Below are 14,124 nucleotides of genomic sequence, written 5' to 3' on the forward strand. Positions count from 1 at the left end.
TATACTCAGTGTATACAGTGGATATAAAAAGTCTCCCCTGTTAAAATGGCAGGTTTTTGTGATGTAAAAGAATGAGACAAAGAAAAATCACGTCAGAACTTTTTACACTGTTAATGTGACCTATAACGTGAACAATTCAATTGAAAAACAAACTGAAAATTTTGAGGGGAAAAATACCACAAAAAAAACTCACAATTACCTGGTTGCATAAGTGTGCACACCCTTAAACTAATACTTTGTTGAAGCACCTTTTGATTTTATTACAGCACTCAGCCTTTTTGGGTCGGAGTCTATTAGCATGGCACATCTTGACGTGACAATATCTGCCCACATCTTCTTTGCAAAAGCGCTCCAAATCTGTCAGATTGCGAGGACATCTCCTGTGCACAGCCCTCTTCAGATCACCCCAGAGATGTTCAATTGGATTCAGGTCTGGGCTCTGGCTGGGCCATTCCAAAACGTCAATTTTCTTCTGGTGAAGCCATGCTTTTGTGGATTTGGATGTGTGCTTTGGGTCGTTGTCGTGCTGAAAGGCGAACTTCCTCTTCAGCTTCAGCTTTCTAACGGACGCCTGAAGGTTTTGTGCCAAAATTGCCTGGTATTTGGAACTGTTCATAATTCCCTCCACCCTGACGAAGGCCCCGGTTCCAGCTGAAGTAAAACAGCCCCAAAGCATGATGCTGCCACCACCATGCTTCACTGTGGGTATGGTGTTCTTTGGGTGATGTGCAGTGTTGTTTTGGCGCCAAACATACCTTTGGAATTATGGCCAAAAAGTTCAACCTTGGTTTCATCAGACCATAACACATTTTCCCACGTGTTTTTGAGGGACTTGATATTTGTTTTTGCAAACTTCAGCCGGGCTTGGATGTTTTTCTTTCTAAGAAAAGGCTTCCGTCTTGCCACCCTACCCCATAGCCCATTCATATGAAGAATACGGGAGATTGTTGTCACATGTAGCACACAGCCAGTACTTGCCAGAAATTCCTGCAGTTCCTTTAATGTTGCTGTAGGCCTCTTGGAAGCCTCCCTGACTAGTTCCTTTAATGTTGCTGTAGGCCTCTTGGAAGCCTCCCTGACCAGTTCCTTTAATGTTGCTGTAGGCCTCTTGGAAGCCTCCCTGACCAGTTCCTTTAATGTTGCTGTAGGCCTCTTGGAAGCCTCCCTGACCAGTTCCTTTAATGTTGCTGTAGGCCTCTTGGAAGCCTCCCTGACCAGTTCCTTTAATGTTGCTGTAGGCCTCTTGGAAGCCTCCCTGACCAGTTCCTTTAATGTTGCTGTAGGCCTCTTGGAAGCCTCCCTGACCAGTTCCTTTAATGTTGCTGTAGGCCTCTTGGAAGCCTCCCTGACCAGTTCCTTTAATGTTGCTGTAGGCCTCTTGGAAGCCTCCCTGACCAGTTCCTTTAATGTTGCTGTAGGCCTCTTGGAAGCCTCCCTGACCAGTTCCTTTAATGTTGCTGTAGGCCTCTTGGAAGCCTCCCTGACCAGTTCCTTTAATGTTGCTGTAGGCCTCTTGGAAGCCTCCCTGACCAGTTCCTTTAATGTTGCTGTAGGCCTCTTGGAAGCCTCCCTGACCAGTTCCTTTAATGTTGCTGTAGGCCTCTTGGAAGCCTCCCTGACCAGTTTTCTTCTCGTCTTTTCATACATTTTGGAGGGACGTCCAGTTCTTGTTAATGTCTCTGTTGTGCCATATTCTCTCCACTTGATGATGACGGTCTTCACTGTGTTCCATGGTATATGTAATGCTTTGGGAATTATTTTGTACCCTTCTCCTGACTGATATCTTTCAACAATGACATCCCTCTGATGCTTTGGAAGCTCTCTGCGGACCATGGCTTTTGCTCTGAGATGCAACTAAGAAAATGTCAGGAAAATCCTACTAGAACAGCTGACCTTTATTTGTGATTAATCAGAGTCACTTTAAAATGATGGCAAGTGTGTAATGACTTCTATTTAACATGAGTTTGAATGTGATTGGTTAATTCTGAACACAGCCACATCCCCAGTTATAAGAGGGTGTGCACACTTATGCAACAGGGTTATTGTAAGGTTTTATTTTTCATTTTTCCCCCTCGAAGATTTCATCAATTGTTCCCGTTATAGGTCACATTAACAGTGGAAAAAGTTCTGACATGATTTATCTTTGTCTCATTCTTTTACATCACAAAAACCTGGCATTTTAACAGGGGAGACTTTTTATATCCACTGTATACACATATAATGGTTTGTAAAGACAGTATAGACAGTATGTGGATAGAAAAAGTGTGTACAGCAGTAGTTATATAGGATGAACCATGACTAGAATACAGGATATACAGTGCATTCGGAAAGTACTAAGACCCCTTGACTTGTTCCACATTTTGTTACGTTACAGCCTTATTCTAAAATGGATTAAATAGTTTTTTCCCCCTCATCAATCTACACACAATACCCCATAATACAAAGCAAAAACTGATTTTAAGACATTTTAGCAAATGTATTAAAATAAGAAACGGAAATATCACATTTACATAAGTATTCAGACCCTTTACAGCCTTGAGTCTTCTTGGGTATGATGCTACAAGCTTGGCACACCTGTATTTGGGGAGTTTCTCCCATTCTTCTCTGCAGATCCTCTCAAGCTCTGTCAGGTTGGATGTGGAGCATCACTGCATAGCTATTAGTCCCTGCCACTGAAAAACCTCCCCACAGCATGATACTGCCACCACCATGCTTCACTGTAGGGTTGGTACCTGGTTTCCTCCAGACGTGACGCTTGGCATTCAGGCCAAAGAGTTCAATCTTGGTTTCATCAGACCAGAGAATCTTGTTTCTCATGGTCTAAGGTCTTTAGGTGTCTTTTGGCAAACTCCAAACGGGCTGTCATGTGCCTTTTACTGAGGAGTGGCTTCCGTCTGGCCACTCTACCATAAAGGCCTGATTGGTGGAGTGCTGCAGAGTTGGTTGTCCTTCTGGAAGATACTCCCATCTCCGCAGAGGAACTCTGGAGCTCTGTCAGCATGACCATTGGGTTCTTAGTCACCTCTCTGACCAAGGCCCTTCTCCCCCGATTGCTCAGTTTGGCCGGGCGACCATCTCTAGTAAAAGTCTTGGTGGATCCAAACTTCTTGCATTTAAGAATGATGGAGGCCACAGTGTTCTTGGGGACCTTCAATGCTGCAGAAATGTTTTGGTACCCTTCCCCAGATCTGTGCCTCTTGCCTCGACACAATCCTGTCTCGGAGCTCTACGACAATTCCTTCGACCTCATGGCTTGGTTTTTGCGCTGACATTCACTGTCAACTGTGGGACCTTATATAGACAGGTGTGTGCCTTTCCAAATCATGTCCAATCAATTGAATTTACCACAGGTGGAGTCCAATCAAGTTGTAGAAACATCTCAAGGATGATCAATGGAAACAGGATGCACCTGAGCTCAATTTCGAGTCTCATAGCAAAGAGTCTGAATACTTATGTAAATAAGGTATTTATTTTTTTCCCCTTTTCAATACATTTGCAAACATGTCTAAAAACCTGTTTTCACTGTCATTATGGGGTATTGTGTGTAGATTGATGAGGAAAAAAATAGGTTTAATCAATTTTAGAGTAAGGCTGTAACGTAAAAAAAAAAGTGTACAAAATTCAAGGGCTCTGAATACTTCCTGACTGCACTGTGCATATACAGTGGGTAAAACAGTATGTAAACATTATTAAAGGGACCAGTGTTCCATGACTATGTACATAGGGAAGCAGTCTCTAAGGTGCAGGGTTGAGTACCGGGTGGTAGCCAGCTAGTAACAGTCACTAAAGTTCAGGGCAGGGTACTGGGCGGAGGCCGGCTAGTGGTGACTGTTTAAGAGTCTGATGGCCTGGAGATTTACATTTACATTACATTTTAGTCATTTAGCAGACGCTCTTATCCAGAGCGACTTACAGTTAGTGAATACATATATATTTTTTTTATACTGGCCCCCCGTGGGAATCAAACCCACAACCCTGGCGTTGCAAACGCCATGCTCTATCAACTGAGCTACATCCCTACCGGCCATTCCCTCCCCTACCCTGGACGACACTGGGCCAATTGTGCGCCGCCCATGAGTCTCCCGGTCGCGGCCGGCTGCGACAGAGCCTGGATTCGAACCAGGATCTCTAGTGGCACAGTTAGCACTGCGATGCAGTGCCTTAGACCACTGCGCCACTCAGGAGAGAGAAGCTGTCGCAGTCTCTCTGTCCCAGTTTTAATGCACCTACACTGTCTCCTCCTTCTAGATGGTAGTGGGGTGAACAGGCTGTGGCTCGGGTGGCTGAGGTCCTTGATGATCGTCCTGGCTTTCCTGTGACACCGGGTGCTTTAGATGTCCTGGAGGGCAGGCAGTGTGCCCCTGGTGATGTGTTGGGCTGATCGCGCCACCCTCTGGAGAGCCCTGAGGTTGCATTCTGTGCAGTTGCATACCAGGCGGTGATACAGCTCGACAAGATGCTCTCAGTGGTGCATCTGTAGAAGTTCATGAGGATCTTAGGGGCCAAACCGAATTTCTTCAGCCTCCTGAGGTTGAAGAGGTGCTGTTGCGCCTTCTTTACCACACTGTCTGTGTGAAGGGACCATTTCAGATTGTCAGTGATGTGCACGCCGAGGAACTTGAAGCCTTTTCACCCTCTCCGCTGTGGCCCCGTTGATGTGGATGGGGGCGTGCTCCCTCTGCTGTCTCCTGAAGTCCACGATCAACTCCTTCATTTTGTTGACGTTGAGCGAGAGGTTATTTTCCTGGCACCACTCCGCCAGGGCTCTCACCTCCTCCCTGTAGGCCGTCTCGTTGTTGTTGTTAATCAGGCCTACCACTGTTGTGTCAAAGGCAAACTTGATGATTGAGTTGGAGATGTGCGTGGCCACACCGTCACTGGTAAACAGAAGTACAGGAAGGGGCTGAGCACGCACCCCTATGGGCCCCCGTGTTGAGGATCAGGGTGGCAGAGGTGTTGCTGCCTACCTTCACCACACGCGTCAGTGGCACTGTGTTATCCTCAATGTGGGAGAAGGTGTTTATCTTGTCCGGGAGCAAGGCGTCGGTGTCCCATACGTGGCTAGCTTTCCCTTTATAATCTGGGATTGTTTGGAGTCCCTGCCACATACGTCTCGTGTATGAGCCGTTGAATTGCTCATACTTTGTCCCTGTACTGTCGTTGTGCCTGTTTGATACACATCCATGTTCACAGTCACCTTGCCACTGGTGTCTCTCTCTCTCTGACTCTCTCTCTGTCTCTCTCTCTCCCTCTCTGTCCGTGTCTCTCCCCCTCTCGTTCTCTCCCCCTCTCGTTCTCTCCCCCTCTCGTTCTCGTTCTCTCATAATCAGTACAGTACTGAAGAACAAACCCAAGATAGTGCAATACAAGTCAAAGATACACATCTGGTTAATCACACACCTTAAACACAGATATAGACCAATGTAGAATCTGAACCCTGCTGAAAGACACAAACATTTAAATGACTTGTAACGTCTGAGTAAATGTCTTTACCTTGTAGTACAGGTAGAAGGTGGTGATGGCTGTCAGTAGGATCAGCAGCACTACAACGTGTCTGATGATGAAGGCTGGCAGAGGAGAGGCTGAAAACAGAAACACCTTTGATGAGGGGACTGATCATCATCATATAGATCTGTGGGAAATCTGTCAATGACAAAGTTATAAGTCTGGATCATGTTCAGTTACCTGTGACGGTGAGGTTGAGGAGCTCACTCTCAGAGGAGAAGTTATGAGAGAAAACATAATTGTCATAAACACAGCTGTAGTTCCCTTGGTGGGAGTCATCTGCAGCAGGGAAGAGGAAGGCAGCAAAGTGATTGACAGCTGGTTGGGTCTGGGTTCTGTTGGAGCCGGTGAACGTGAGGAGGAAGGAGCCTCCTGGGTACTGTGGCTGAGTGGAGCAGGTGATGGTGAAGTTGTAGCCCCTGAACACCTCTGGCCCCTCATGGCCCCTGGAGACCCCTCCCATTGAGTCAGTCAGGAAGATATCAGGCTGGACCAGGAGATCTGTAACAAGAAAAGAGAACAAGAAAAACCTCTTCTAATAGTTTCCTATAGATATGACAATAACATCAGCATGTAACAGTGCTAGCCACCCTCCCTCACAGGGCAACATGAGTAGTGGGCCTACAGTCACTGAGACAACATATGTTGATATCAGGCTGAAGCAGGACATCTGGAACAAGAGGAGAGAAAAAGAAAACGTAGCTCCTCAACTACTTTCCTCATTTAGATATGACAATAACATGACATGTGACAGTGGTAGTGAGTAGAGACGTTCACTGAGATAACACTCAAATACAAAATCATTCTGGGATATTTCAGTTGTATTTGATTCCTACTTGACTGAGTGATCTATTTTGCAATGCAGATTTACGAGCTAAATAGTCATCGTGAGAGGTGCAGAGGAAGTTGTATGAATGAAGGAAATCAGTTGAATATAATTCTAATATCTTGATATTTCCTGAGCAGATCTCTGTGAGTCCAGGAAGGAGATGTAATACATGGCCAAAAGAATGTGGAACTCGGTAGTGAGTGTTGCAACCGAGGATAATTTTGACGCTCTACGCGCTTCAGCGGTCCGTTCTGTGAGCTTGTGAGGCCTACCACTTCACGGCTGAGCCGCTGTTGCTCCTAGACGCCACGTTGAAAGTCACTGAGCTCTTCGGCCATTCTACTACCAATGGTGGTCTATGGATTGTATGGCTGTGTGCTCGATTTTATACACCTGTCAGCAACAGGTATGGCTGAAATAGCCGTATCCACTAATGTCCACATACATTTGGCCACATAGTGTATCTTGTTATTACCTGAGCAGATCACTGTGAGTCCAGGAAGGAGATCATTTGTTCTCCTACACTCCCTCACTGAAGGCTCAGACCCAGAACAGTAAACTGCAATCCCTCTAGTGGTGTTTCCAGGTTGTACTGAAACAGTGGAGCCACAACCCAGCTGTCTACACACTACTGCAGCTATATCCTCCTTGTCCGAGTCTACAGTTCCCACAGTCCTCCACTCTCCCTGGTCGTACCACTCCACTCCACCAGCACAGCGACTGCCTCCTCCCACCAGCCTCACATCATCAGGCTCTGAGAAAAGAAGAGAGAGAGACAGTAATCTTACTATTTTCTCACTAAAACACATCTACAGTGGGCTCCAAAATTACTGGCACCCCTGACTGCACCAACAGTACATTAAAAAATATAAACAATACTGTACTTTATTAATGTTTCAATGGAACCAACCAAACTCATACAATTATTTAATACAAAATAAATGTCACCAAAATCAAGGTTTCATAATTATTGGCACTCCTCATTTAGTACTTAGTGCAACCACCTCTGGCAAGGATAACAGCATGGGGTCTTTTCCTGTAATGTTTGACAAGGTTAAGGAACACATTTGGAGGGATTTTGGACCATTCCTCTATGCAGATCCTTTCAAGATCCTTCACATTCTTGGGTTTGCGCTTATCAACTGCCCTCTTCAACTCAGCCCACAGATTTTTGATTGGATTGGATTGAGGACTGAGATCGCCATGGCAGAACATTGATTTTGTTGTCACAGAACCATTTCTGTGTGGATCTTGAGGTATGTTTTGGGTCATTGTCTTGTTGGAATGTCCACCTACGGCCAAGTCCCAGCCTTCTGGCAGAGAAAACTAGATTGTCAGCCGAAATTGCCTGATAATTGGTGGAATTCATTATGCCATCCAGTGCCCCTGGACCTCTGGAATTAAAACAGCCCCAAATCATCACTGACCCACCACCATATTTCACAGTGGGTATGAGGTGTCTCTCCTTGTATGCATCTCTGTTTCGACGCCAAACATGTCGCTGCTGTATCTGACCAAAACGTTCAATTCTTTCACAGTGATTCTTGGGGATTTTGTTGCTTCTCTCACCATCCTCCTCCCTATCCTGGGGGGCAAAATGCATTTGTGTCTTCTACCCGTGAGGTTTTCAACTGTTCCATATCTTTTTTAATTTTTAATAATTGCCCTGGCAGTGCTCAGTGGTATATTCAATCGTTTGTGGATCTTCTTGTAGCCATTACCAGATTTATGAAGGTCTACGACCATCTGTCTCTTTTGAACTGCCAGTTATTTTGTTTTCTTCATGGTGTTGGATGACAAAGGGATATTGTATGCGTGTTACCTCATTTTTATACCCTAGTGAAACAGGAAGTGATGTAATGGCTCAATATAGTTCCTTAAGACTTAGATACACTTAAATAAGTGGAATTTAATTCCTGGTTGATAGAATAATTATTAATGACTAATTATTACACCCTGAAACTGTGTGAAATGTGTTAGAATGTGTGGTTGTAGGACCAGTAAAGACTATGACATTGAGCTACTATTTAGCAATGTGATTAAGAGTTAGACCAGACAACAAAGGACAAGGAGAACTGGCTACAGACAACTGGGAAACCAAGATAAAGAGGCCTCCCAATTAAGGGAGGAGAGAAACGGTTAGGCTTTTTAAGGAGTATGAGGACGGCGATAACTAAGGAATGCAGCCTATGATAAGAACATGTGTGTGTGACCTGATGGTTAGGAGAGCAGAGGAAAACAGCCCGCCTAAAAGGGGTGGGGTTTTTGTATGATGTGTGAGTATAAAAGATGGACTCTGAAATTGTGATGAACAGAATTCTCAATGAATAAAGGCCTGACTATGCAGACCGGGACTCTGTCTGTTTATTGATCCAAAAGCATTACAACCTTTTGGGAGACGCACAGAGACACTGAAATAGTTGAGTTCAACCATTGAGATTAAAATATTCACTTAACACTGGTTTAATTTTGGTAGATGTTATTTACAATAATCTTTAAGGGTGCAATTAATTGTGAAACCTTGATTTGGAGGACATTGATTTTTAATTTAATCAATAAATGATTTTGGTGGGTTCCATTGGAACATTAATATAGTACAGTATTTCTCACATGTTGGTATTTTCAGTTTCTCTCTATAATTATATTGTTTATATTTCTGTAAGTATTGTTTGTGCATTGCCAGACAGGAGTGGCAGTAATTTTGGAGCCCACTATATATTGCCTCTCATATTCTTCACTCCAGGCGAGAAACAATGTTGATTGAGTGACAAACTGTTTCTTACCTGAGCAGGTGAGTCCAACAGCATTACCAGGTAGACAGGTGTTGTTTTTTCTGTCTGAGGTGTCACAGTCCAGGAGAAGGGACTCATTGCCTTTACACTGGAACTCTTTATCCCAGGTCTGACCCTCACCTTCTCCATAGAGCCCCCCCTGTAGAGCTGCAGGAGCCCCACAGCCGAGCTCCCCACAGACTACCTCTGCATCCTGCTGGTCAAAGTCAGCTTCACACACTGAGGCCCAGGACTGACTGGACTTCACCTCCAGTCTCCCAGAGCAGAGGCCAGCTCCATCCACAAGCTGCACAGACTCTGGAGAAAAACAGTTGGTTGAACATTCAATCAGTTTTGTTGAAGACACTGTCAAAGGACTAAACACAAATATGTTGGATAAAAGATTGTAGTTTGCTATGTTTGATACTGTAAGAGGTAGAAATTGGTTCTTAGTCACTCAGGACAGGGTTGGGAATAATGCAGGCAGGAGACAGGAATAAGTTCACTTCACTTTATAGAAAATAAACAGCTGGACATCCATCAGGCAGCTTCACTTCAGTAACATCTGAACTACAATGATCTGCCCATGCACATCTCCCATAAACCAATATGACAAACACAAATATAATGTTTAAATACATCTAACATATCTCCCTCTCTTTAAATGAAATGAAAAACACATAAAACATGATACATGTAAATATTGTATAATGTACAAATTAAATATCTAAATATTACCAGTGTCTTACCTGAACAGATCACATGATGATAATATCTACCATAACAGACAACAGGTCCTCCTCCTATGATGCCACACTCTCTAATAGTAGACTCATCTCCACTGCATCTCCTCCATAGTGAGACTCCTCCTCTTCTTCCCTCTTCAACCAGAGGTCCTCTAGATTCAGCTACAGCATTCCCACAGTCCAGCTGTCTACACACAACCTTAGTCTCTATCACGCTCCACCCTATTGTACATAGACGTAACCACTCTCCTCTGTAGAAGATTTCCACATTCCCAGAACAGGAAGTGGGCCCATTCACCAGTCTGACTGAGTATTCAGCTGTAAACAGCAGAGAGGAAAACACAGTGGTGAGGACAGATTATGACAGGGCTTCTGTTATTCTAACAGCAGTAATGCTTTGTGGTTGACAAGTATTAGTAGTGCCATAAAACAGTACTTGTTATTGGGTTTTAGAATGGTGTGTATGGACACATGAATTTCTCCATGTGGGATAATAAAGTTGACTAATATTGAACTGCTATAATCACTGTAGATTTATACTCTACCTACCTGGTGGACTGATGCTTTGAGCCTGGATATCTGAGGAGAAAGAGAGAGACAGAGAGAGAGAGGGATTACATTTACATTTTAGTCATTTAGCAGACGCTCTTATCCAGAGCGACTTACAGTTAGTGCATACATTATTTTATCGAACCCACAACCCTGGCGTTGCAAACGCCATGCTCTACCAACTGAGCTACATCCCCTGCCGGCCAAATCCCTCCCCTACCCTGGACGATGCTGGGCCAATTGTGCGCGCCGCCCCATGGGTCTCCCGGTCGCGGCCGGCTACGATGTGATGGGGAAGATAGGCTTATCACCATCGTGTACACACATTCCCCTTCTATGGAAATGTGAACCTCTCTTTGCAGATTAGTTTATATATAATTTACATTTGCTTCTGTTTGTTTTTTCAGAGGTCAGGGACAAGCTAAGTGGAAGAGTGGAAAAGGTTACTGGTTATGATGACATGTGAAAAGATATTCAGTTGACCGCATGTTAGTCTGTCATCCCTATCTCTTTTGACATCTCCCTCTCTCTCCTCTCCCTTCTCTCTCCCTCTCTATCTCCCTCTCTCTCCTCTCCCTTCTCTCTCCCTCTCTATCTCCCTCCCCTCCTCTGCCCCCTCCATCCTCTCTCCACCACTCTCTCCTCTGCCCTCCCCACCCCCTCCTCTCTGTCCTCTCTCTCTCTTCCTGACATATAGCATCAGGCCTGTTGAGCTTGACTCAGGTCACAGACCTCTAGCATCTACACCACCCATTCTCCTACAATAACATAAGACCAATATAATAAATAATATATACTCTCATTCATTTACATAGAGACAGATATAATCAATTGTTGACACACTGAAAATACAACAGTCAGATGCATGACACCATCACAGCTTAACTGACGTCTTAGCAACTTATCTTGGCTCAGTGGTTGAACCCAGCTAACTACATCAAACTGATCTGTTTTGGAAAAACCCCACAGGAAACTGATGACAGAGCAGCAATGTTTCACATAGTGTGTCCTATAATATCACCTCTAACTTTCTACTGCTTGAGTTCACCTCTTATAGAATATTGGTTAATGTTCCAGCACCTAAATATAAACAGTACCAGCACCCAAAATGAGTACTGATGAGGTCTCATGTTAGAGCAGGAGAAGGGGGGATGTGGTGTAGAAGCTAGAGGTCTGTTACCCAAGTCAACTCAACAGGCCTGATGCTATATGTCAGGGTCAGGCTGGGCTGGGCCAAAAGTGGGTAAGGTTACTGGTTATGATGACATCACTGGTGAGAAGTCAGTGATAAAAATATATTATATATTCTCTCTCTCTCTCAGATCTCTCTCTCCCCTCCTCCATCTTTCCCTCGCCCTTCCCTCCCCTCTCTCTGGTTCTGACCATTACTCCCTCCCTCCCTCCCTCCCTCCCTCCTCAAATGTATATTATATAAGGGGAGGGAGAATTGGAAGGGGAGAAGAGGAGAGGGGGGAGAAAAGGAGAGGGGGAGAAGAGGAGAGGGGGAGAAGAGGAGAGGGGGGAGAAGAGGAGAGGTGAGGAGAGAAGAGGGGGAGAGAGGAAAGGGGTAGAAGAGGAGAGGTGAGGAGAGGAGAGGGGGAGAAGAGGAGAGGGGGAGAAGAGAAGAGGGGGAGAGAAGAGGAGAAGGGGAGAAGAGGAGAGGGGGAGTACAGGAGAGGGGGATAAGAGGAGAGGGGGAGAAGAGGAGAGGGGGGAGAAGAGGAGAGGGGGAGAAGAGGAGAGGGGGGAGAAGAGGAGAGGGGGAGAAGAGGAGAGATGAGGAGAGGAGAGGAGAGGGGGAGAAGAGGAGAGGGGGAGAAGAGGAGGGGGGGAGAACAGGAGAGGGGGGAGAAGAGGAGAAGGGGAGAAGAGGAGAGGGGGAGAAGAGGAGAGGGGGAGAAGAGGAGAGGTGAGGAGAGGAGAGGAGAGGGGGAGAAGAGGAGAGGGGGAGAAGAGGAAAGGGGGAGAAGAGGAGAGGGGGGAGAATGGGAGAGGGGGAGAAGAGGTGAGGAGAGGAGAGAAGAGGGGGAGAATAGGAGAGGGGGAGAAGAGAAGAGGGGAGGGGGGAGAAGAGGGGAGGTGAGGAGAGGAGAGGAGGGAGAAGAGGAAAGGGGGAGAAGAGGAGAGGGGGGAGAAGGGGAGAGGGGGAGAAGAGGAGAGGTGAGGAGAGGAGAGGAGAGGGGGAGAAGAGGAGAGGGGGAGAAGAGAAGAGGGGAGTGGGGAGAAGAGGAGAGGGGGAGAAGAGGAGAGGGGGAGAAGAGGAGAGGGGGGAGAAGAGGAGAAGGGGAGAAGAGGAGAGGGGGGAGAAGAGGAGAGGGGGAGAAGAGAAGAGGGGAGGGGGGAGAAGACGAGAGGTGAGAAGAGGAGAGGGGGAGAAGAGGAGAGGGGGAGAAGAGGAGAGGGGGGAGAAGAGGAGAGGGGAGAAGAGGAGAGGGGGAGAAGAGGAGAGGAGAGGAGAGGAGAGGGGGAGAACAGGAGAGGGGGAGAGAAGAGGAGAAGGGGAGAACAGGAGAGGGGGGAGAAGAGGAGAGGGGGAGAAGAGGAGAGGGGGAGAAGAGGAGAGGAAACTGAGCTGCCCCTCCTAACCTCCTGCCAATTAAACAATGATGTGAGAGAGAGGGGGAGAAGAGGAGAGGGGGAGAGGGGGAGAAGAGGAGAGGAAACTGAGCTGCCCCTCCTAACCTCCTGCCAATTAAACAATGATGTGAGAGAGAGGGGGAGAAGAGCAGAGGGGGAGAAGAGGAGAGGAGAGGAGAGGAGAGTGGGGAGAAGAGGAGAGGGGGAGAGAAGAGGAGAAGGGGAGAACAGGAGAGGGGGAGAAGAGGAGAGGGGGAGAAGAGGAGAGGAAACTGAGCTGCCCCTCCTAACCTCCTGCCAATTAAACAATGATGTGAGAGAGACAGATTTCCCTCAGATTACAAGGATCCCCAAATACTTTGAAAACAAATATAATATTGATAAGCTCCCATATCTGTTAGGTGAAATACTGCAGTGTGCAATCATGGCAGCAAAATGTGTGACCTGTTGTGATAAGAATAGGGTAACCAGTGGAGAACAAACACCACAGTAAATAAAACCTAGGCCTAGATTTATCAGTTTATTTCATTTCCCTTGCCATTTGTACTTCTACATTTTGCACACACAGCTCACACTCTCCTACACACACCAGTTGGCTGAGAGGACCCTAGTGGAGCCACCTGGCTGAGAGGACCCTAGTGGAGCCAGCTGGCTGAGAGGACCCTAGTGGAGCCACCTGGCTGAGAGGGTCCTAGTGGAAACACCTGGCTGAGAGAACCCTAGTGGAGCTACCTGGCTGAGAGGGCTTAGTGGAGCCAGCTGGCTGAGAGGACCCTAGTGGAGCCACCTGGCTGAGAGGGCCCTAGTGGAGCCACCTGGCTGAGAGGGCCCTAGTGGAGCCACCTGGCTGAGAGGGCCCTAGTGGAGCCACCTGGCTGAGAGGGCCCTAGTGGAGCCACCTGGCTGAGAGGGCCCTAGTGGAGCCACCTGGCTGAGAGGACCCTAGTGGAGCCACCTGGCTGAGAGGACCCTAGTGGAGCCATCTGGCTGAGAGGGCCCTAGTGGAGCCACCTGGCTGAGAGGACCCTAGTGGAGCCACCTGGCTGAGAGGACCCTAGTGGAGCCAGCTAGTTTATATTTCATTTACAGTGTATTGACCGGCGGCCTATACAGGTCAGGACTGATACACTCATATTTTCTGTTTTTT

The 14,124-nt window shown here is 46.6% G+C and overlaps 1 protein-coding gene across 1 annotated transcript; it reads right to left on the bottom strand.

Moving 5' to 3' along the window:
• Window positions 1-5,493: 5,493 nt before the first annotated feature.
• LOC311123007 (uncharacterized protein) lies at window positions 5,494-9,423 on the bottom strand (the record flags this gene model as incomplete). Its single annotated transcript, XM_084197303.1, has 4 exons — window positions 5,494-5,582; window positions 5,686-6,006; window positions 6,810-6,926; window positions 9,118-9,423. Coding segments are annotated over 4 exons (833 nt in total), but the record flags the coding sequence as incomplete, so codon positions are not given.
• Window positions 9,424-14,124: the final 4,701 nt, after the last annotated feature.

This window comes from Coregonus lavaretus (assembly GCF_964263955.1).
Source record: "Coregonus lavaretus genome assembly, contig: HAP1_SCAFFOLD_5985, whole genome shotgun sequence".
Taxonomy (NCBI): Eukaryota; Metazoa; Chordata; class Actinopteri; order Salmoniformes; family Salmonidae; genus Coregonus; species Coregonus lavaretus.